At 39.6% G+C, this 25,467-nt stretch overlaps 1 protein-coding gene across 1 annotated transcript in view; it reads right to left on the reverse strand.

The window, feature by feature from the left end:
- RYR2 (ryanodine receptor 2) overlaps window positions 1-25,467 on the reverse strand; it is an 820,963-nt gene that overhangs the window by 557,020 nt on the left and 238,476 nt on the right. Inside the window, exon 2 of the mRNA XM_060191940.1 lies at window positions 15,181-15,300. Coding sequence (XP_060047923.1) covers window positions 15,181-15,300 — 120 coding nt within the window. The remainder of the gene's footprint in view (window positions 1-15,180; window positions 15,301-25,467) is intronic.

Consider the following 25,467-nt stretch of genomic DNA (forward strand, 5'->3'; position numbering starts at 1 on the left):
CTGACACTTCCCACTAAGTCACATCCCAAGTGCCCCCCCCCCAGCTACCCTGTACTTTTTCTTCTCTTTTGTGTCCAGGCAAAACTGTGTAAGTCACAACACAAAATGTAAAAATGACAAGAAAACAACATCACAGTTAATATTTATTATTCCTGTAATGATATTTTATTACTTCAATTAAATTTTAGGAAAAACATACTAACACATACATATCTATCTTAAATGTTTTGTAAGCTTTGTTTTTAAAGTGTATCTTTCTTACATCACCCAATATTTATCTTATACTGACATTTTTATTATTCAGAAACTCTCACTTGAATAAGAAGAGCAGTTTCTCTGGAATATCACAACCATTATGCATCATTAATAGACTGATGCATTATTTATGGTGGTGAATAATATCCTGAAATGAGAAGTCACTGAAGATAAAATATTACTCTATCATGTTCCATTATGGGAGAGATGCTTTTAATTAAAGTGATGCCATAGGAATTAGAAGAAGTGGAAAGAGTTTTTGATATTTTTCTAGCTACAAGGATCAACTTCTTCTCTGGAAGCCAGATAAAAATCAAAAGTGCTATTTGATAGAGAGGATATGTACCAGCCTTAGAAATACAGATTCAGTTGGGTGTTGGGCTGAAACAAATCTTAAAAGATCCTCTTACGAACTCTGTCCTGAGTCCACAAAGAACATTATAAAACCATGAATGCTAATAACTTTTTAAGGAACTACTCTATGATCACTGAAGACTGATAAGTCTAAAACGAACAGTGATCCTCTTTCTAATGATGCCAACTCAAGTTTATATGGATATATGCCTGTGCGGACTTGCTAAGTATAACTTTATGTTTCAGGATAATATACCTTCTAATTGTTCTCTGTATAGAGCTATTAATAAACTGATTTTTAAAGTATTTTAGTTATTCTTATTCTTATTATTTAATCGCCATAGGGTTATCACTGGGGCTCAGTGCCTACACAATGAATCTGCTACTGCTGGTGGCCTTTTTTTTTTTTTTAATTTGATGAGAGAGAGAAAAATTGAGATGGGAGGGCAATATAGAGAAGGAGAGAGAAAGAGACACCTGCCTCATTGCTTCACCAGTGGTGAAACTGCCTTTCTGGTGGCTTGAACCCTGATCCTTGGGCATGGTAACTTGTGTGCATGATAACTTGTGTGCACCATCATTTGGCTCCTAATAAACTGATTTTATGATCATCTATTGCATAAATTTCCATGTTTTGGTTTGCTTTTTCAAAGTAGGCGTGCTCTCAGGGGAGCGAGTTTACCAGGCTTGGCTACTCTTCCATTCGGAAAGAGAGATGGAGAGGAGAGCATGAGAGATCTCATAGCCTCACAGTTTCCTTCAGGCCACAGCACTTCCCACACAGTGCCAAGTAAGGCCAGGCACATGTTCTGCCTGGCGAACTGTCTCTCCTTCCCACCTACTGTCTCAAATAAACTAGCCATTTAAAAAATGTCTACCGGGGGTCGGGTGGTGGCGCAGTGGGTTAAGCGCATGTGGCACAAAGCGCAAGGACCGGCGTAAGGATCCCGGTTCGAGCCCCGGGCTCCCCACCTGCAGGGGAGTCGCTTCACAGGCGGTGAAGCAGGTCTGCAGGTGTCTATCTTTCTCTCCCCCACTCTGTCTTCCCCTCCTCTCTCCATTTCTCTCTGTCCTATCCAACAACGAATAGCATCAACAAGGGCAATAATAATAACCACAACGAGGCTACAGCAACAAGGGCAACAAAAGGGGGGAAAATGGCCTCCAGGAGCGGTGGATTCATGGTGCAGGCACCGAGCCCAGCAATAACCCTGGAGGGAAAAAAAATGTCTACCATCGGGAGTTGGGCAGTAGCACAGTGGATTAAGCACAGGTGGCACAAAGCACAAGGACTGGCATAAGGATCCCGGTTGGAGCCCCCAGCTCCCCACATGAAGAGGAATTGCTTCACAGGTGGTGAAGCAGTTCTGTGTAGGTGTCTATCTTTCTCTCCCCCTCTCTGTCTTCCCCTCCTCTCTCCATTTCTCTCTGTCCTATCCAACAATGACGACATCGGTAACAACAACAATAATAACTACAACAATAAAACAACAAAGGCAACAAAAGGAAATAGGTAGATAAATAAATAAATATAAAAAACTTTAAAAAATGCTTACCATCAATTCATGTGTGCAGCATTCTACTGACTCTTCAGACAGTGCTGGATGTTAATATAAATTATCTGCAACTTCCTGAGTTTGTAGAAGAAGTAAGGGAGTAAGGAAACTACATCTCTTACTTGCATTTTAGATTTGCAAAACATATGCCCAGCAAAAAGAACATGAACATTTTTTTAAAAATATTTATTTATTTATTTACCAGAGCACTGCTTGTATCTGTTTTGTGGTGATTCAGGGGACTGAATCTAGGATCTTGGAGACTCAAACATGAGTCTATTTGCATAGCGACTGTGCTATCTCCACTGACCCTGAATGTCCTTTTTTTTAAAAAAAAAAAAAACCTAAAAACTTCTTTAACTGTGACTGTCCCTGTCAAAATGAGGTGTTAACTTTTTAACTGAAGTGCATGTGTGTAAGAGTAATGTTATGAAGCCTACTTAATATTTTAATTTTTCAATTCTTTGTCTTCAGAGATAGCCAAAGAATTTTATTCCTTAACTCTACTAATTCGATTGACTATATTAATTCTTTGGTATTGAGTCACCCCTGGATTCCTGGAATAAACCTCAGTTGGCCAACAATACAGGTATTTATTGTAGAAATATTTATTTGTATTAATATTAAAAAAATTTATAATTTTAGATAGTAATATATAGTTTGAATAAGAGAGAAAGAGAAAAGAGAGAGAAACTGCAGACTACTCATTTCTGGCATAAGATGGTACCAAGAATTGAACCTGTAGCCTCGACATAGAAATTCTGTACTATCACAGACTCCCAACCCAAAATACATTTTTTTAATTCTTTTACACTATGCTTTAATTATTTGATTAAATAAATATGGAACCTTCCTTCTTTTAGAATAATGTATGTGGCTTAGTAAGTCAGGGGTTACCTGTAGCTGGTATATATCTTTTTTTTTTAATAAGACACTGACTTCTTTTTTTTATTATTTATTTATTCCCTTTTGTTGCCCTTGTTGTTTTATTGTTGTAGTTATTATTGTTGTTATTGATGTCATTGTTGTTAGATAGGACAGAGAGAAATGGAGAGAGGAGGGGAAGACAGAGAGGGGGAGAGAAAGACACCTGCAGACCTGCTTCACCGCCTGTGAAGCGACTCCCCTGCAGGTGGGGGGCCGGGGGCTCGAACCAGGATCCTTACGCAGGTCTTTGCATTTCGCTCTCAACCCACTGCACTGCCGCCCGACTCCCACTGGTATATAACTTGTAAGGAAAACATTTTACTACTTGATTCATTTCATAATGACTTGCTTACTTAGACTCTCTTAATTAATTGTATAATTAGCTTTTCTAAAAAGTTATTCATTTTATGAAGATTCTTAAATCCACCTGCATGTAATTGACCAAATTATACTGTATGATTTATTTTCCTGTTTAGGTCAGTATTACCCTCATATAATTTTCAATATTTGAATACCGTACTTTCTTACTTCTTGATTAATTACAGGTCTTTTGAATTTTTTCCCACAGAAGCTATTTTTTAATGAAATTGTAATTTTCTTTTCATTAGTCCCATACTGTTACTTTCATTTGTTCATGTCACTGTTCTTTTTCTAGTATTAAATTTCTAGTTGTTTAATTCATTTCCTTTTATTGTTTTTCTGGATGAAAATACAGATTTATTTTTTTAAAAAAACGTGCACATTTTCACGTCTCTTTACAAAAGGTACTTACATACACATGACAGCGAAATGAGGCATTTCTGATATATGAGTTAATAATTGGGGAATCCTAACCAGGGAAAATCAGTTCTCTAGTTTTCTAGAAATGACCAAGATTTTTTTTTTCACTTAAAAATATTTTAAGTGCCTGCCAACACCCATGTCCTGCAGAAAAGCAATTACAGAAGCTGGAACTCTCACCTTCTGCACCCCCAAAACAACTCTGATTCATATTCTCAGTGGGGGCTGGGGGAGGGATAGGAGAAAGAGGATAAGAGGGCTCTGAACTCCAACTCCATCAACACCAGGAGAGAGAGGAGGGAAAAGGGAGGAATATTCAGATGTAGTAGTAGGATTATGTGTGGCTTGGAGGAGAAGACAGAACTGTAGCTGGAAGGAAAAGGGGACAATTATGTAGAAATGTAGGCAGACAATTTGTACAGATGATACAAGATGTACAGCCATGTCTGCAACTTTAGGAGAACCGCAGTGGACTGCAACAGAGAGATTGGGATTCAGAGCTCTGGTGGTGGGAACGGAATGGAATTATACCTCTGTTGACATTTACTTTTGTAAATCAATATTAATTTACTAATAAATTAAATATATATATACTTGTTTGAGGGAGGGGGGTATGGAGAGAGGGAGGAAGGGAGGGAGACTGGGGGTGGGGTGCAAGAGATTGAATTAGAGCATCACTTTGGTATACTTGATTTTGGAGTTCAAACCCTAGGGCTTGCATGCAAGTCCTACATTCTACATCTGGGCCACCTTCCAACATCACTAACTTCTTCTTTTTTTCACTTTTATTAATATAGTCTCACACAACCTACAATATAGTGTGTTCACTTTCACTATATTCAAGAAATCATTTTATTTGGTTTTATTAATAGTATATTTTCAATTGTCAGGAAGACAGAACTTTTGTGGTCTGAGGCTTCCTCTTTTTTTCTTTTTTTCCAAAAAAATGAATTTCTCACTGTACTTCTTTATTGTCACATTCAGTTGTTTTACTGAAACTATTTAGGATTTATTGGGGGTTTCCTTGAGATCTAAAACATGTCTGTGAACCTTTAGAAATCTGTATGTTCTCTGTCTCTAAGATTCAGAATTTGACATAAATCTTTAAGGTCAGCCTCAGTGATACTTTGTTTACTGTCCATTTGAAATGTATTATGTCTCTCACTGATGTTTTTGTTTCCTTGGTATGGAAGTTGCTTCTGTAATTAGGTGCATACAGCCTCTTGACTGCCATTTTGAAGTTTGCCCCATAATTAATTAATTAACTACCCTTCATTTCTTTGAAAGTTTTCTTAAAAATACTTTATTTTAATAAGATACACACACACACACACACACACACACACACACATATATGGGGGGGGGGGTCTCAAGAGCCCTGTTCAACTCTGGGTTATAGTGAAGCTGCAGATTAAACTTGGGACCTGAGAGCCTCAAGCATGAGAGTATTTTGTTTTGATTTCTGTTTTGTTTTGACCAGGGCACTAGTCATCTCTGGTTTATGGTGGTGTGGAAGATTGAATCTGGGACTTAGGAGCCTTAGGTATGAGGATATCTTTGCACAACCATTATGCTATCTCCCTGACCAGGCATCAAAGACTTTTGCATAACCATAGTGCTATCTTCTCAGTCCAGTGTTTTATGTACGAACTAAGTTGTGTAAAAACAATGAAGACAGGCCGGGTGGTGGCACACCTGGTTGAGCGCACATGTTACAGTGAGCAAGGACCTAGGTTCAAGCCCCCAGTCCCCACCTGCAGGGGGAAAGCTTTGTAAATGGTGAAGCAGTGTTGCAGGTGTCTCTCTGTCTCTCAGCCTCTCTATCCCTCCCTCCCTTCCCTCTTGATTTCTGACTGTCTCTATCCAATAAATAAATAAATAATTTAAAAAATAATGAGCTTTCTGTCAGTCAACCACAGAATTTTACATTCTTCTTATTTTAATAGATAAGTCCACTTTCAAATGTTTATATATTAACATATCTTGATTTATATTCTCTCACACTGTTAAAATACACATTTTAGTTCAAAGGAACATAAATATGAACTCTGCCATTTTAAATGGGGTTTTCTTTCATTTTTAAAAAATGTACATGTTGAGAAATAAGAACAGAACGGGGAAACACAAAGTAAAACTTGAACTGGGTTTGGTGTGTTGCACCAAACTAAAAGAATCTGGAGGGAAGGTAGGGTAAGGGGTGCTTTCAGGTCCTGGTGCCTGATAGTGAACCTAGTCTGGGAGTAAAAGTGTTTTGCAGAAAAGTGAGAAATTTTACACATGTACCAGCAACTGTATTTACTATAAACCATTAATCCTCCCAATAAAATTTACCCAAATAGGAGAGCTTTCTGTCCCTTCAATATGTGGTTTCCTTTATTTGCACCATACTGTATGCAACCACTCTTACATCTATGTGGATTTAAAATCTATATAAATGATACCGATATTCTTATTTAGGAAGCTTAAGATAATAGTCACACAAATATTTTTAAAAAATAGTAACCTTGGGGGCTATGGCACATCTGGTTAAGTGCACAGATTACAGTACACAAGGACCCAGGTTTAAGCCCCGGGTCCCCACCTGCAGGGGACAAACTTCATGGCTGCAGGTGTCTCTCTGTCTCTTTCCCTCTCTAACTCCCTTCCCCTCTCCATTTCTGTCTCTATCCAATAATAAATGGATAAAAATATTTTTTAAATAATATCCTTAAGCTCCACTTTGGGGTTACTGTCTGTTCTCGATATAAGCAATAGTAACATACAGGTAGATGGGGTGAGCACTGCACACTAATATATGAGATCCACCAGCCAGGACGTAAGAACACCAGCGCAAGGAAGCACCGTGAGCTGTGATATCTCACCTTTCTCTATCTCTAGCTCTTGATCTCAAAGGAAAAAAAGTTCACAAGGACCTGAGGAACTGTAGAGATACCTGATCCCAGAAAAAACCTTGTTGGGGGAAAAAAAAAATACCACCACCACCACCACCACCTAAGTCGAAAGAAGTTGGTTCAGTTGGCAGAGCCCAAGACTTGCATGAATGAGGCCCTGTATTCAATCTCTAGCACCACAAACAAGGTGGGATAGTGCTCTCCCCCCACCCCTGCCACATACACGATAAAAAATGGTTTCAAAAACAGTAAGTCATTTTCCATTATTCTTTCTCTGTATTTAGCTTAATGTTGTATCTTTTATACTTTGACAATCATCTTCTAGGATAGATTCCCATCTAGCTTGGCAGTCTCAAGTACTTTCCTGTTTATTTTTCCTTTGAAACTCCTCCTCCTCCACTTCTTTCTCCTCCTCCACCTCCTCCTTCTACTTTTTTTTGTTACCACCGGAGTTAACTGTGGGGCTCAGTGCCCATATGACTGCAGTACTACTGTTACCCCCCCTTTTTTTCCCTCCTCTCTAGAGAAAAGATAAGAAACACCCAATCAAAGGGCTATCCACAGCCTGTAAAATCAATGGGTATGACAGTCAAGGAGACCACAGGCAGGACTTGAAATCCAATAAAGTTCGGAAGTTTATCTATAGCAACACTAAGCGCTAGTTTTTCAGTTGATAATTTTGCACAGCTTGCAAGACATACTATAAATATCCAGATGGCCCTTTGGGGGAAAAAAAGAAAAAGAAAAAGCCTACTGCTTTAGAAGGTGAGAGATAAAGAAAGATGAAGAGACACAGAGAAGAAGAAGAGTAGTAGTAAGGCAAACAAGAGTTACCTTATTTTTTTTAATTAACATTTTTTAACTCACTGTTAAAATTCAGTCAAGTTACCAATTTAAAAGCTTAAGTGCTTAGACTGAAGGAATTATTAAGGACTCGGGTCTATGCATCAAAAATATTGGGACGTTCAAACTATTTTTTCCTCTCATATAGATTACATAGTGATTTATAATGTAAGTTAGCACCATCCCTGACACCCAAGGTCTGTGTCCCTACCCTCACCCCTCTATAGTGAAGCTGAAAGTCTACCCTTACCCTCTGCCCAGATTTATTTTTACTTTGGTGCAATATTCCAAACTCAGTCATATTTTAGTTTGCATAGAATATACATACATATTGCATAGAGTATCTTAATTTTAAAATGTTTTTATGTCTTTATTATTGGACAGAGACAGAGAGAACTTGAGAGGGGAGAAGGAGACAGAGAGGGAAAGAGACAGAGAGACACCTGCAGCCCTGCTTCACCAATTGTAAAGCTTTCCCCCTGCAGGTGGGGACCAGGGGCTTGAACCTGGATCCTTGCACACTACAATGTGTGTGTTTAGCCAGGTGCACCACTGCCTGGCCATACACGAGTTAACTTATCAAGAGAGACGTAATCAACTTGATCCTGGCTAGCTGCCAGGGAACCCTCTAAGTTTTCTTTCTTTATTATTTTTTTTATTTTAATGTATTTATTTATAAAATGGAAACACTGACAAGGCCATAGGATAAGAGGGGTACAATTTCCACCGCAAGAGCTCCGTATCCCCTACCCTACCCTGATAGCTTCCCTACTCTTTAACCCTCTGGGAGTATGAACCCAAGGTCATTGTGGGGTGCAGAAGGTGGAAGGTCTGGCTTCTGTAATTGCTTCCCCGCTTAACATGGGCGTTCACAGGTCGATCCATACTCCCAGCCTGTCTCTCTCTTTCTCCAGTGGGGCGGGGCTCTGGGGAAGCGGGGCTCCAGGACACATTGGTGGGGTCATCTGTCCAGAGAAGTCCGGTTGGCATCATGGTAGCATCTAGAACCTGGTGGCCAGAATTACTACCCTCACCCGAACTTCCCAGCTTTGAAGCAGCCTTTATGCAGAACTCAGAACGTGTTGTCTCTGAGCTGCCATCTTGTCTCCTCCCCGCCCCTTAAGTTTTTTAGCTGAATAAGAAGAATCTAGCTGGAAGCAACCTTTCCCCTTGCCCTCAGCATAGGCAGGACTTTCTGCTAAAGGTAATCAACATGACCTTGGCCAGCTGTCAATGAATCCTCTTCCTCACTTGCTAGAAAAGTATTTTAGCAAATCCCACTGATTTGTGGTCTCTTCATGTAGGGAAAAATATTAACCTATTTTTTGCCTCCAGGGTTATTGCTGGGGCTCTTCATGTAGGGGAAAATGTAGGTTATTGCTGTGATCTCTTCATGTAGGGGAAAATATTAACCTTTTTTTTGCCTCCAGGGTTATTGCTGGGGCTCAGTGCCTGCATCATGAATCCACTACTCCCAGAGGTCTTTTTTGTCTTCCCCTTTTGTTGCTCTTGTTGTTGTAGCCTTGTGATTATTACTGTTGTTGTTGATATTGTTTGTTGTTGGATAGAACAGAGAGAAATCAAGAGAGGAGGGGAAGACAGAGAAGGGGAGAGAAAGATAGACACCTGCATACCTGCTTCACTGCCTGTGAAGCAACTTCCCTGCAGTTGGGGAGCCAGAGGCTCTAACCAGTATCCTTAGGCTGTTCCTTGCACTTTGCGCCATGTGCAGTTAACCCTCAAATATTAACCTTTTAAGCCTGTTGTTATGGCCTCCTAGAAGAAAAAATATAACAGTATAAAAACAAAATTACACAGTGTCCATCACACATGTGGTGGCCTGGGGTTCAAATTGAATCCTCGTGTGTGGCAATGTGTGCACTCTACTTGGTGAGGCACCTGCCAGCCCTTGCCATTTCATTTTTTTATACCAAGTTTCACTTTTCCATATTCTATAATTCCAAACTCATTGCATATGGGTATTTATGATTGGGCGTTCTTTTCTCATTCAGTCTCCATCCCTAAAATTAGTTTTTCACTTATTTGCATTTCTCTCTTATTATCTTTCAGCTCTTTTTCAAATCTTTCTCTTTAATTCATCTAGTCCCTGAGGATCTAACATGCATATTCTTTCATAGCATGTCTCATTTTTTGACACTTATTTTAATTTATTTGGAAACATTAGCTAACAGTGGTTAAGTCTGGTAGACCAACATGGCCTATAAATATTATTCTGCTCTTTGCTCTGTCTCTGAGACTATCACACAGCATCCGCACTACATCTACAAGATAATTATATAAATATTGGATAATCCCACACAAATAGAAGCTGTACATGATTATATGTAATTATGTATATATAATAATTATGTACATATACCTTATACACATTTATCAGTAAGAGAAAACAAGGAGGAGAATGATGTCTATGGAAAGGAAGGCAGAGCAGAAAAACTGATACAAACCGATGTGTTCTCTCTCACCTTTGGAAAATTGGAGTGTGTCAGTATAACTTTTGCAGTTTCATAGCATTAAAGTAACTGGCTCTGCTATTTTTTAAGATTTCTTCAGGAGAGACAGAGAGAAGGAGAACAAGAGAGGAGTAAGGGGGCAGAGCACTGCTCAACTGTGGCAATATAGTAAGTGCCAGCTTTGATCTCAGATATGTTAAGTTGGTGTGCTGACAAGCTGAGCTATCTTTCTGGCTCGGTGCTGCTATCTTCACCTCCCTACCCTTCTCTTTATGTTTTTAGTATAAAGTAAGTTGGACTTGGAAAAAAAGACACTAGTTCCTAAAACAAAAACAATACTTGTCAATTCTTAATATAGAAAAAAATGGAAATTCAGTAATATAATGAGTATACAATAACACCCTGTAATAATGAATAGTGAACAGCTACTGGAAACTGATCAGATTTAATATTTACATTTTCTGCAGGAAAATCTGGAATTCTGAACTACTTTCATTCAGATAGTGATCCACCTCAATAGAAATTGTTGGAGCATGAACAATCTTCTGAAGGAGTAAGTCCAGCCTTCACTTAAAATTTTTCTTTTGCTTATGATATTTCTGGGCTTATTTCCAGGGACACACATATAATTTGTAATGACTGACTTCTCTTTTTCAGCAATCATTCTAGTCTCCTGGCCTTTAGAATAAATGCATAAGAGGACTGATTTGGTGGTAGTGGTGGGGTTGGGGAATGATGAACTTTTCTACCAGTGAAAGACAAATATTGATATATCTCTATGATACATCTGTGCTGGGGCTTATACTCTTTTAAATATAAACTAAAATCTAGACTCTTTATCATTATAGAAAATTAATTTTTTTTCTTATAAAAATATAATTGGTCTATAACTAGTGACTTCCTTTCAAACTTAATAATCCATTAAATTTTGTGGATCACATACTAGTTCAATGTCCTGTGTCTGCTACTTAGAGAAGTAAATAGATAAATAATAAATAAATAAACAAGATATGCTCTGGTCCTCAAGGACTATAGAGACTAGTGAATGTATCTGACAGTAAAATACATATATATATGGACAGGAGGTGCTACAGGTATTATACAGAGTAAGCTCAACTAGCAATATGACGAAAATATATAAACAAAACACTTAAGAAGCAGCAAAAATGCAACCGGTCAACTTTGAGGGACTATCCACACTTTAGCAAACAGAAATGTACAAGGAGTACATGCATGCCAGGGAGGACAAAGCAAAAATAAAACCCACATAGTGGGAAATGTCAAGCAATCTTACCAGGGGTAAGAAAAGAGTATGCAGGGAGTCTGGCTGTAGCGTAGCCGATTAAGTGCACGTGGCACAAAGTGCAAGGACCTGCACAAAGATCCTGGTTGGAGCCCCCTCTTCTCTCCATTTCTCTCTGTCCTATCCAACAACAACAACAATAATAATGACAACGATAAAATATAAGGGCAACAAAAGGGAAAAAATAGCCTCCAGGAGCAGTGGATTTGTAGTAGTGCAGGCACTGAGCCCCAGCAATGACCCTGGAGACAATAAATGAATGAATGAATGAATGAATGAATAAATAAATAAATAAATAAATAAATAAATAAATAAATAAATAAATAAATAAATAAAATTAAAAGCTTAGTGGCCTGCTTGAGTCTGGAAACTAAAAGATATTAGAAACTGCAGGCAAAGCGGTAAATACTAAAATGCTTACTATTTTTTAAGGTTTATTTACGTACATAGTTATTTCGTTATTTGAAAGAGAAAGAGGAGTTTCATATCATTAGAGTAAGTTTGGTTTCATATCACTAGAGTAACACAGATATGATGGGCCTAGACCTCTAAAAGATCACCCTCTCAAACATCACTGGTCATCTCCATCAGGAACTACATCATAAACCCTCTTGGGGGCCTCTACAGGACCTTGCCCTCAACATAGAACAACAGTGGTAGGGAGTGTCCCACTCTCCAAAGGGAGGCTGGGTCAACATTATCCTGCCACTCGAGGAAGACTGGTCCTAAAATGAGTGCAGCCTAGAATGTTCCTACATCTCATCATGGAATGTGAGTTCAGATCGGCAAGGATGCAGAGGTTACACAGGCTCCTGTGCTAAGTATGGATAGACATGGGTCCTAGGTCACATCCATGTGGTTTACAGTTAGCAGTACTTATATAATTTTCCCCTATTTGGGAACTACTCTTTTCCAGTTTCTAGTGCTATTCACAACTCTTACACCATCTTCCTGGACAATACTTTCAGCCCGACTGCATGTTAGCTATAGGGCACAGGCAAAAATCACTGAAGTCATGGGCCCCTTGCAATATACCTAAAATAGACTTCCGAGCTTCTTCCAACATGAAGATCCCAAATTTCATCTGCTATATGCTTACCTTTAGGTTCCTGATTGCTAAATAATTTGTTCTGCTTTATGTTTTAATGCCTTTCAGCCACCAATTGCAGATGGTACCATGATGCCAACCTGACTTCCCTGAGAAGACAACCTCACCAACGAGTCCTGGAACCCCACTTTCCCAGAGCCCTACCTTATTAGGGAAAGATAAAAATAAGCTGGGGGTATGGATCGACCTGTCAATGTCCATGCCCAGTGGAGAAGCAATTACAGAAGCCAGACCTTCCACATTCTGCACTCCATAAAGATCTTTGGTCCAAACTCCCAGAGAGATAAGGAACTGGGAACCTTCCAATGAAGGGGATGGGATATGGAATTATGGAGATGGGGTTGTATGGAATTGTACCACAATCTTGTTGATCATTATTAAATCACTAATGAGAGAGAGAGAGAGAGAGAGAGAGAAATTAAAAGAACCAAAGCCTCTTCCTGGCATATACAATGCCAGGTATTGAACATGGGACCTCATACTTTCAAATCCTAAGATGTAGTCACTACATCATCTTCCAGACTGCTTCTTTTTTTTTTCCCCATCATATGTACAATGATTATAATGATTCAACTCTTATTGTGGCCAATGGCATGGTGCAGGACAAAAGAATAGAGTAACTAAAAAGTGCTACACAAAAGATTATTCAACTCTTCCCTATCTGAGTTTTTATCCCCAGAGACATCTTCATTGTCTCTTCTCCCTTATTTTCTAAAATCTGTTCTACTTTTAAATCTCTTAAGTCTTCAAATCCCTCCCCTATTTCCCACAACTATGACTTCAACTTGGAAGAGATATGTCTCAAGCACTCTAATGTGGATAGCCTCCAAAAGACTGACTCTCCTGGCCCCTCAACTTCCTTTAAATAGTCAAGTTGCATCACTCATCCACTCAAAGGTCTCCCTTTATATTATAAAGAGACTTGGTCGTCATGGTCTGGAAAGTCCTTTATAACCTGATCCCTTAAAAATGTTATCTTGGAGCAGTCTGGAGAACTCTCAGAAGGCTAAAAGTAGACTTACCCTATGATCCTGCAATTCCTCTCCTGTGGATATACACTAAGAACCAAACACGCCCATCTAAAAAGATCTGTGGATACCTATGTTCATAACAGCATAATTTGTAATAGTCAAAACCTGGAAGCAACTCAGGTATCCAACAACAGATGAGAGGCTGATCAAGTTGTGGTCTATATGCACAATGGGACACTGCTCTACTATTAAAAATGGTGAATTCACCTTCTTTTTTAATATTTATTTATTTATTCCCTTTTGTTGCCCTTGTTGTTTTATTGTTGTAGTTCTTATTGTTGTTGTTATTGATGTTGTCATTGTTGGATAGAACAGAGAGAAATGAAGAAAGGAGGGGAAGACAGAGAGGGGGACAGAAAGACAGACACCTGCAGACCTGCTTCACAGCTTGTGAAATGACTCCCCTGCAGATAGGGAGCTGGGGGCTCGAACCGGGATCCTTTCACCTGTCCTCGCACTTTGAGCCACCTGCACTTAACCTGCTGCACTTCCGCCTGACTTCCTGAATTCACCTTCTTTACCCCATCTTGGATAGAGTTTGAAGAAATCATGTGAAGTGAAGTAAGCAAGAAGCAAAAGGATGAATATGAGTTGATCTCACTCATAGACAGAAGTTGAAAAACAAGATCAGAAGGGAAAACACCAAGCAGAACTTGGACTGGAGTTGGTGTTTTGCACCAAAGTAAACTACTCTGGGGTGGAGGCAGAGGGTTCAGGTCCTGGAACATGATGGCAGAGGAGGACCTAGTAGGGGTTCTATTGTTATGTGGAAATGTTATGCATGTACATACCATTGTATTTTACTGTTGACTGTAAACCATTAATCCCCCAATAAAAAAAAAAGAAAGAAAGAAAGAAGGAAGGAAGGAAGGAAGGAAGGAAGGAAGGAAGGAAGGAAGGAAGGAAAGAGAGAGACAGAACAGAAATTTTATCTCCGGCCCAGTAGTGACACAGCTGGTTGAGCAAACATGTTACAATGCTCAAGGACCCAGGTTTGAGCCCCTGGTACCTACTGCAGGAGGAAAGCTTTGCAAGTGGTGAAGCAGTGTTGCAGGTTTTCTCTTGTCTCTTTCCCTCTATATCACCTGCTTCCCTCTCAATTTCTGGATATATCTAGCCAATAAATAAATAAAGATAAAAAAATTTTTTTTAAAAATTTATCTCCCATCACTGGTTCTTGAATTCATGGTATTTGTATTTCAGTGGCTTCCTGACTGTTTGCTGAACATCCTGCAAGCACACTTCTAAGAAGGTGCCCTTGCATTCCCTGGATGATGCAGAATATCAAGAACTAAATGCTGTTCACTTCACTGTACCCAGATTTGCTCAAATGTCACTACCTTGGAACAACTCTCCTTTATACCCTCTGTCAAAAGTGAGTCCTTGCCTCATTACTCTCTATTACTCTGTTTGTTTTTATTCACAGCCATTCTCAGCTCTAATATATGTGACCTATCTGTTTACTTTTCCAGTATAAAAAATTAGCATTATGGTGGCAAGGAATTGTCTACTCCTGTTAATAATCATAGTCGAGACATCTGCAGGAGGTGAGTATTTGCAAAGAGTAACGGCTCCTGCTTAGTGGTCCCTTATACTGCCTCACAAAATGTGGTGTTATAAAATGTAAATGTTTTGAATTGCCTCCAAAGGCTTTATCCCACCTTGGAATTTGAAGTAGACTCCAAGAAACAAAGTCGGTTGCCAAATCCTTCTGCCGCCAAGCATAGTTTCTGTTGTTCTTTTTGGACGGTGGCAGTACACTGGAGAACCACTTCATCATCCTGCAAATGGAGAAAAGAATGAGAGAGAGAAAAAGGTGAGATTTAACATGACTAGAGAATCTAAATCAGATCTAAAAAAAATGTTATTTTAGTGTATTGTCTAGAGCAGAGGAAAATGCAACAACTGTTGGAAAAATTCCATAGAATCAATTTGTACAGTAACTTCACACACACACACACACACACACACACACAGAAGAAGGAGAGAAATCTCATAGGCATTCAAGGCAATCAACAGTTTTCTCACTCTTATTACTGAGCCCCAAAGATTTAAAGAAAAGGTAAAATGTAAGATTTTCATGTTGGGGGTATCCTGCCTTGCCACTGGAGGAAGACTGGTCCTGAAATGAATGCAACCTGCAATGTTCCCAGTTGTGACTCTGAGCTGCGAGTTCTGACCAATAGAGACTCAGAGGTAACACAAGTTTCGGTGATATATATATATGCCCTGGGTTCAGGTGAATGGAGATAGTTTATTCTGGCCACAGAATTTTTTTAAGAATGGGAGCTACTCTCTACCCTAATCCAACTTTCTAGCCATTTTTTCTACTTTGACACCATTTTCTTAGAGAATATTTTTATCCAACTTCATGTTAGATACCAAACTCAAGCAAAAAACTACCATATTCGTGGGCCCCTAGAAACAAGCTTAAAAGGGACTTCCTAGCTTTCTTCCACCCTAAGATCCCTAATCTCATTTGCTCCGTTCCTACTTTTTGGTTCCTGTTCATTAACCATTTTGTCTCACTTTATGTCCTGCCACCTTCCAGACGCTCAGTTGCATAGGCTACCATGATCCCATCCTGACTTCTCTGGGCAGACAACCTCACCAGTGTGTCCTGGAACCTCACCTCTCCAGAGTTCTACCCAACTAGGGAAAGATAGAAATGGGCTGGAGGCATGGATTGACCTGCTAATGCCCATGTCAAGCAGAGAAGTAATTACACAAGTCAGAACTCCTAACTTCAACACACCAAAAACAATTAGGATCCTTACTCCCAGTGGGGGAGAAATGATAGAAGGAAGAGGATAAGAGGGCCCTGAACTCCAGCTCCCTGGGAACCAGGAGAGAGAGGAGGAAAAAAGGAGGGACATTTGAATGTAATAATAGGGTTATGTGTGGCTTAGAGGGGAAAAGAGAACTGGCCCTGGAAGAAAAGGGGGGGGGGATTAAGTGCAAATCTAGATAAGATAGTTGTAGAGATATAAACCATGTTGTAGAGATTAAACCATGTCTGCAACCTTGGGAGAGCTGCAGTGATTTGAAATGGAGGGATTGGGGATCTAGAACTTTGGCGTGGAATTATTCTATTCTGCTATTGACATGTAATTTCGTAAATCAGTATTAAATCACTAATAAAAATAAATAAATAATTTTAAAAGTTAAAAAAAAGATTTTCATGGTAGCTCTCTTACACAGTCTGAATTATCAAAACTGACAAGAAAATGTCCAACAGATTCCTAGGACATGAAGTATCATCAGAAACAGAACAGAATCTATTAGCAGCCATACACATCATTCCACAACCAACACAAGAAGCCAGGTCTGTAACAGAAAGTCTATGTTCAGATCAACCATTAAAGGCACATATTTCAATCATCCTTTGCCTACTTGGTCATATCTGTGTATTAAGTAATACACATTACTTAAATGCTTACAGAAATATGATAATTATCCTTTTAAATTCAGAATTGTTTTCCAATCAATTAAATTGGAGGGAGAAATTATTATAAGAACATGAAGAAAAAGATGGTACATCTTTCCATCATAACTGGTCACTTCCATCAGGAGTATCATCATAAGACCTCTTGTGGGCCTCTCCAGAACCATGTCCACATTCCAAGGTAGCAATGGCAAGGATAGCCCACTCTCCAAAAGGAGTCTGAGTCATCCACCACTGGAAAAGGACTGGTCCTGAAATCAGTGTAGCCTAGAATGTTCCCAGCTATGACCATGAACTGAGAGTTACTGACAGGGACTCAAGAAGTTACACAGGTTCCTGTACTCAATGTTAATATATATGAGCACTGGGTCAGATCGATGGGTAAATAATTATATTTATTTACTTGTTTCAAGTTTGGGAGCTACTCTCTGCCCTAACTCAGCTTTCTAGTTCTATTCTCAACTCTGGCAACATCTTACCAGAAAATATTTTAGTCCACCAGCATATTAGCTATTAAGCTTAGGCAAAAAAAATATATCATGGGCCCCATGGCCCACCTAAAATAGACTTCCTAGCTTCTTTCTACCCCAAGATCCCTAATCTCATCTGCTCTATTCCTATTTTTTGGTTCCTGTTTACTAAACACTTTGTCCTGCTTTATATCTTACTGTGTCTTTCAGCCGCCAAGTTGCAGATGCTACTATGATTCCATCCTAACATCTCTGGGCAGAAGACCTATCAATGTGTTCTGAAAGAAACCTCACCTCTCCAGAGCCCTAACCCACTAGGGAAAGACAGAAACAGGCTGGAGGTATGGATCGACCTGCCAATGTCCATGTCCCGTGGAGAAGCCATTACAGAAGCCAGAACTCCCACCTTCTGTACCCCAATAAAGAATTTTGATCCATGGGTTGGGTAGATAGCATAAAGGTTATGCAGGGAGACTCCCCTGCCCAGGTTCAATGCCCCGTACCACCATAAGCCAGAACTGAGCGGTGCTCTGGTTAAAAAAAAAAAAAAAAAAAAAGGTCCATATTCCCAGAGTGGGAGAAATGTTAGGGGAAGATGACTGGAGGGCTCTGAACTCCAATTCCATCAGGAGCCAGAGAGAAGAGGAAAAAAGAGGGACATTTGAAAGTGGAAGTGGGTGTAGGTTTGACTTGAAGGGAAGGAGAGAGCAGGACCATGGAAGAAATGAGTATATTTATATATATAATAGTTGACATCAGTGACCTTGGGAAGGCTATGCAGTTTCCAATGGAGGAAATGGAGACTCAGAACTCTAGTGGTGGGAACAGTCTGTATTCATACCCCTGCTGGCCCATAATTTTGTGAATCGATATTAAATCACTAAAAAAGAAAGAAAGAAAGAAAGAAAGAAAGAAAGAAAGAAAGAAAGAAAGAAAGAAAGAAAGAAAGAGAGAAAGATGGCACAAGTGGAAGGTGCTCACAGGCAGCATTAATGCTACAAACAGTATGGACTTTATAATTAGCAATAACTGGATTCCCATCCCATCTGTACCAACTACTTTATGATTTAGAAAATCTCCAGGGAGTCGGGCGGTGGCGCAGTGGGTTAAGCGCACGTGGCGCAAAGCGCAGGGACCGGCGTAAGGATCCGGTTCGAGACCCCGGCTCCCCACGTGCAGGGGAGTCGCTTCACAGGCGGTGAAGCAGGTCTGCAGGTGTCTATCTTTCTCTCCCCTCTCTCTCTTTCTTCCCCTCCTCTCTCCATTTCTCTCTGTCCTATCCAACAACAAAGCAACATCAACAATGGCAATAATAACCGCAACAAGGCTGCAACAACTAGGGCAACAAAAAGGGGGAAAAATGGCCTCCAGGAGCTGTGGATTCATGGTGCAGGCACCGAGCCCAGCAATAACCCTGGAGGGAAAAAAAAAAAAAAAGAAAATCTCCATAAAGCTGAATCACAAAAATACTGAGATAAATAAGATAATGTACCGTACATAGTGACTAACGTGATAAAAGACACTAAGTCAATAGTTGGGATGTACCATTATGACTTTAACATATTATTTGATTTGGTTTTAAGTGGTGAAGCAAATCTAACCATTCGTATATAGACATTTTAATCTCAGTGAAATGGCACACTTAATGGACAGATAGGACAACTATAGTCACAGACCCATTTAACTAGAATCAGAAGACCCTCACCTTGGCAGAATGACAGAATATAAATAAGGAGAAACTATAAATATCCCATAAAGACTTTTCAACCAAACAGGAAAAGCCATTGTATATAGTACATAGGATAAACTATATATAAATTGCAACCAAAGAGGATACTATAATTTGTATTAAAACCCTGTATAGTGCCATGCATTTGCTTTGTTTCCTATATGGCAAGTGCAAAATCATCTACTAACCAGCCTATAGCACCAGACACTGGAGAAGTCCAGTTTCTTATAACTGCCTCCCAACTATCCCTCCAGGTGCTCATTAATTTCCAGTGAACATTCAATTGTTACATTAAAAAACCGTTTGCTGCCCCAAAAGCATTATTTTCATATAATGATTCCATCTGAATATTAATCTATGTTCATTCAGCATGGCTATAATAAAACTAATGAAGTATTTGACCACTTATATAATCTGTAATGTCAAGGTTAGATTATGCTTTCCACAACGTGTCATTATGTAATAGCAAAGATCTGAATGGGGCTATGTGCTCCATGCCTCACTACATCCCCAGTCTTCTACACTCTTGTCTCACTAGCACTATGGCACTATCCCTAGCATGCACACTACAGCCCTGGGTAAGACAGGGGCCTTTGGATAGACAGGTCCTCTGAAGACATTTTAGCAATTAATTATATTAATGTGCTCATTGAAGACAGTTTGAGAATGAGAAAAGAATGCATTGAGATATAAAACAGGTCAAAACAATATGGTTATATAGCAAGGGAAGAGAAAGCATACCACATTTTCTAAAAAAAAAAAAAAAAAAACAACTTAGTTTGGGAGTTGGGTGGTGGCAGTGGGTAAAGCACACGTGGCCCAAAGCGCAAGGACCGGCATAAGGATTCCAGTTCGAGCCCCCGGCTCCCCACCTGCAGGGGCGTCGCTTCACAGGCGGTGAAGCAGGTCTGCTGGTGTCTGTCTTTCTCTCCCCCTCTCTGTCTTCCCCTCCTCTCTCCATTTCTCTCTGTCCTATCCACCAACAACGACATCAATAACCACAACAATGTTAAACAACAAGGGCAACAAAAGGGAAAATAAATAAATATTTTTTAAAAACCTTAGCTTGTGCCAGTTCTGGCATAAATTTTCACCTTCACAACATCCCTGAAATTATATATGCATACATCATAACAACTCTCATGCCCAGCGGAGAAGCAATTACAGAAGCCAGACCTTCCACCTTTTGCACTTCATAATGATCCTGGGTCCATGCTCCTAGAGGGATAAAGAACAGGAAAGCTTCCAATGGAGGGGATGGGATATGGAACTTTGATAGTGGGAATTTTGTGGAATTGTACCCCTCTTACCCTATAGTCTTGTCAATCATTATCAAATCAACAAGATATATATATGATTTATTTATATATAAACAAATAATATATATATATATATATATATATATATATATATATATATATATATATATATATGTAGCCTCAAAGTAACTTGTTACAAAGAGATGGTCATATTATTTCTAAAATATCTGATTGTAAATGACCACAACCTTACACTTCACAGGAAGACTCAACTGACTTTTTTTTTTTTGTCTCCAAGGTTATTGTTGGGGCTCGGTGCCTGCACTCTGAATCCAAGGCTCCTGGAGGCCATTTTTTCCCATTTTTGTTGCCCTTGTTGTATTTATTGTTATTGTTGTCATTGCTGTTGTTGTTGGATAGGACAGAGAAAAATCAAGAGAGGAGGTAAAGACAGAGAGGGAGAGAGAAAGATAAACACCTGTAAACCTGGTTTACTGATTGTGAAGTGAACCCTCTGCACGTGGGGAGACCGAGGCTCAAACTGGGATCCTTAGCTGGTCCTTGAGCTTTTGTGCTATCACCCCACCCCCAACTCAACTGATTTTTATGTCATTTAGTATCTAGGGAAGAACTTCACCATAAAAGTGCATACATTCTGGGACTTACAAGTCTTCCTAAGTGCACATTTTGATTCTGCAGGTTTTGGGTAGACCTGATTTCTAATCAGTGCTCAAGTAATCATAATCAAGTATGAAAATAATCAAGTATGAAAGCCATGCTCTGAGAATCCCATATACAGAGGGGTACCAGAAAGGATATAAATCCTAAGAGAGATATGAGTGACCTTTTGTAAGAATCTGGGTACAATCATTACAGCTAAATAACAACATAAGTCTTGGTAATTTGGAGAGGACTAAGAAATTAGAAAATACGTAAAAATGCCCATTAATACACTGGACATGCTGATCAGATGAGATATATTGAACCATCCTTTAAAATGTACAAAACCCTCCTCACCTACTTGCTATTGCACTTCCCTCAGTCACTCCAAAGCTAACTGAAGGGAGACTGGACAAAGTTCTCTATCTTCCACCTGAGGAAGATGGGTCCTGAAATTGGGGCAGCTTGGAACGTTCCTACTCATGACCACAGAATGTGAGCTTCAGATCTACAGGGATGCAGAGATCACAAAGGCTCCTTCCAATATGTCATCTCCTTTATTTGCACCATACTGTATGTAACCACTCTTACATCTATGTGGATTTAATATCTATATAAGTGATATAGATATTATTATTTATGAAGCTTAAGATATAGTCACACAAGTATTTTTTTTAAAATAGTAGGCTTGGGGGCTAGACAGTGGTGCATCACATAGGCTCCTAAGCTGAATATGGGCCCCAGATCAGATCATATCAGAGCAGATCAAACTGATGGGGTTAAAGTCAACAATATTTATATACCTTTCACATATTTGGGAGCTACTCTATTCCCTGATCCAGCTTTCTGGTCATTTTCCCAGCCATGACATCATTTCCCCAGACAATAACTTGGGTCCACCTGCATATAAAAAGTCAGGCTCAGGAAATTAAAAAACTAGTATATTCATGGGCTCTTTGATATATAACTAAAATAGGCCTACTAACTATCTATAAAGTGAAGATCCCCAACTCTTCATCTGCACTATTCCAACCTTTAGGTTCATGATTAGTCAACAATTTGTTTGCCTTTATATGTTAACTCTTTTTTCAGCCACCAGGTTCCAGATGCTAACATGATGCCAACCAGACTTCTCTGGACAGACAACCCCACCAATGTGTCTTGGAGCCCCACTTCCCCAGAGCCCTGCCCCACTAGGGAAAGAGAGACAGGCTGGGAGTATGGATCCACCTACCAATGCCCATGTTCAGCGGGGAAGCAATTACAGAAGCCAGACCTTCCATCTTCTGCATGCCATAATGACTTTGGTTCCATAGACCCAGAGGGATAAAGAATAGGAAAGCTATCAGGGGAGGGATAGGATATGGAGCTCTGGTGGTGGGAATTGTGTGGAGATGTACTCCTCTTATCCTATGGTTTTTGTCAGTGTTTCCTTTATAGAAATAAAAACTTAAAAAATGTATAAAATCAGCTCATACAAAGATTATCTTCAATCCAGTACTTGAAATTGTGTGATAAAGTGTCTAGCCAATAAGCTTTATTAAGTTCATGAGAATTTGGCAACACCACCAAAGAAAGAGGTTAAAACTGTACTTCCAATCATGATTTAACTTAGAAGGATAGAACCCCACCCAACATATAGGTACCCAACATATAGTTTATAAAGGTATTTCCAGTATATCTGGAATTTATCATTATTTTATATCCAAATAAGCAAAAATACCCTTTTTGACAAGAAAAAAAATGTACTGAGCATTGCTGGATTAAACAATAATTCACAAATACCTACTGATTCCTTTTGGACTATGCATCTGAAGCAATTATAGAAGCCAGACCTTCTGCCTTCTGCATCCCATAATGACCCTGGGCCCATACTCCCAGAGGGCTAAAGAATAGAAAAGCTATCAGGAGAGAGGATGAGATGCGGAGTTCTGATGGTAGGAATTGTGTGGACTTGTACCACTCTTATCCTATGGTTTTGTCAATGTTTCCTTTTTATAAATTAAAACAAAAGTGTCAATAGGTAGCTTTTTAAATTGTAATCTCTGTGCAGTCAGTTACTAATCCTAATACAATCCAAATTCTTTAGTAAATCTTTCTTTCTTTGCTTCTTTGTTTTTTTTTTCTTCCTTTCTTCATGAGATACAGGAAGAGAGAGACAACCGAAACATTACTGACACATGCAATGTCAGGGATAGAATTTGGGACCCTGTGGTTGGGAGGCCAATGCTCGCTCCAGTATAGCACCTCCCAGGGCACTGTTTGGTAAATTTTAAAAGCATTATTAATATATGTAGCACCAATGCAAAACTCAGTACATCACTGGGGCTGGGGTGGGGGGGTGATCTGGCCCCTTGTCCTCATTTCCACATCAATGAAACACAATTTTGATTACAAGGCTTTCTACCTACAGCAAAAACAAATCACCCACCATACATTCCTGAAGGGACCGGGTGGTGGTGCACCTGGTTGAGCGCACATGTCACAATACATTCCTGAAAAACGAATATGGGCTCTTAGTAACTCTGGTCAATAAAAAGTCCCCCACAGGGAATCTGGAGGTAGTGCAGCAGGTTAAGCTCAGCAGGTTAAGCACAAGTGGCTCGAAGCACAAGGACCCGCTTAACAATCCAGGTTCGAGCCCCCAGCTCCCCAACTGCAGGGGAGTCGCTTCACAGGTGGTGAAGCAGGTCTGCAGGTGTCTATCTTTCTCTCGCCCTCTCTGTCTTCTCCTACTCTATTTCTCTCTATCCTATCCAACAATGACAACATCAGTAACAACAACAACAAAAACAAACAAACAAAAAAACAAGGGCAACAAAAAGGGAATAAATAATTTTTTAAAAAATTTTTTAAATCCCTCACATCATTCAAGGTACTTTCCTTCAACAATTACTGCACTTGTCTTTTGAAGTGTTTATCTAGATTTAGACTTTGTCATTGGTCCTTTCCCACAGTTATTCTGATAATCTATAGCTTTAAGTCAGAAAACTCACCACATGTTCTATATCCTATCATACATAATGCATTGAGCAGATCAAACTCCACCAAAAGCAGTTATGCAATGAAAATAAATATCAATACATTGGTAAAACCTGCAGTAATCGAATCATTATCCAGTTTAGATTGTTGCACATAGTAAATAATCCATAGATACATATTGTATTAAATTGATTTTTGCTAAATACTCTTTTATTCTTTCTGTGATGTTACAGGTCTTTAGAATCAAAGATTTGGGAGGGAAAGGGGAAGCCAACAATGAAGTTTTGCAGTCCAAGCAATTTCCTAATGAGGAAAGCATTCCTTTAACAAACACTGTCATGGCTGCTAGAATAGTGCAACACAGAAGATACTCATAAAATAAATTCAGTGCACCAAAAAATGGTCCACCAGGTAGTGGTGAGCATGAGGTCCTACATTTTGAGTCCCAACACTACATGGGGGAAACCAAGGAAAGAGCCAGGAACGTGAGATGAAAAGACAGAATGAGGGGGTCATGTGGTAGCGCAGTGGGTTAAGCGCACATGGCAGAAAGCGCAAGGACCAGTGTAAAAATCCCGGTTCGAGCCCCCGTCTCCCCACCTGCAGGGGAATCGCTTCACAAGCGGTGAAGCAGGTCTGCAGGTGTCTTTCTCTCCCCCTCTCTCTGTCTTCCCCTCCTCTCTCCATTTCTCTCTGTCCTATCCAACAACGAATGACATCAACAACAACAACAATAATGACCACAACAATGTGTCAACAAAAGGGGGAAAAATGGCCTCCAGGAGCAGTGGATTCATGGTGCAGGCACTGAGGCCCAGCAATAACCCTGGAGGCAAAAAAAAAAGACGAATGAAAGGGGGTCTCAGGTTTTACTGCATGCGGAGAACCTAGGCTGCAGTTGAAAGGGTTTTGCAGAAAATTAAGAAGTTTTACACATGTATGTGAAGTTGTATTTGCTGTAAACCATTAATCCCCCTAATACAAATAAAATAAAGTGCGGTCCAGGAGGTGGCGCGGTGGACTTTCAAGCAGGAGGTCCTGAGTTCAATTCCCAACAGCTCAATTCCCAAAAGTTCAATTCTCGTGTACCAGAGTTGATGCCTGGTTCTTTCTCGCTCTCCTCCTATCTTTCTCATTAATAAATAAATAAAAGCTTTAAAGTTAATTAATTGAATTAAAACCCCAAAATGAAAAAGTTGGCCCTAGAACCAGGCAGAGGTGCACCCTGTTGAGCACATAGGTTATTGTGCAAAGGGACCCAGGTTTAAACCTCTGCTCCCCAAATGCAGGAGGCGAGGAAATACTTCACAAGTGATGAAGCAAGGATACAGATGTGTCTCTTTCTCTTTTCCTATGTCCCTCTCCTCTTTAAATTTCTCACTGCCCTGTCATATGAAAACAAA

The sequence above is a fragment of the Erinaceus europaeus genome, chromosome 6 (genome assembly GCF_950295315.1).
Source record: "Erinaceus europaeus chromosome 6, mEriEur2.1, whole genome shotgun sequence".
In the NCBI taxonomy this organism is placed as follows: domain Eukaryota; kingdom Metazoa; phylum Chordata; class Mammalia; order Eulipotyphla; family Erinaceidae; genus Erinaceus; species Erinaceus europaeus.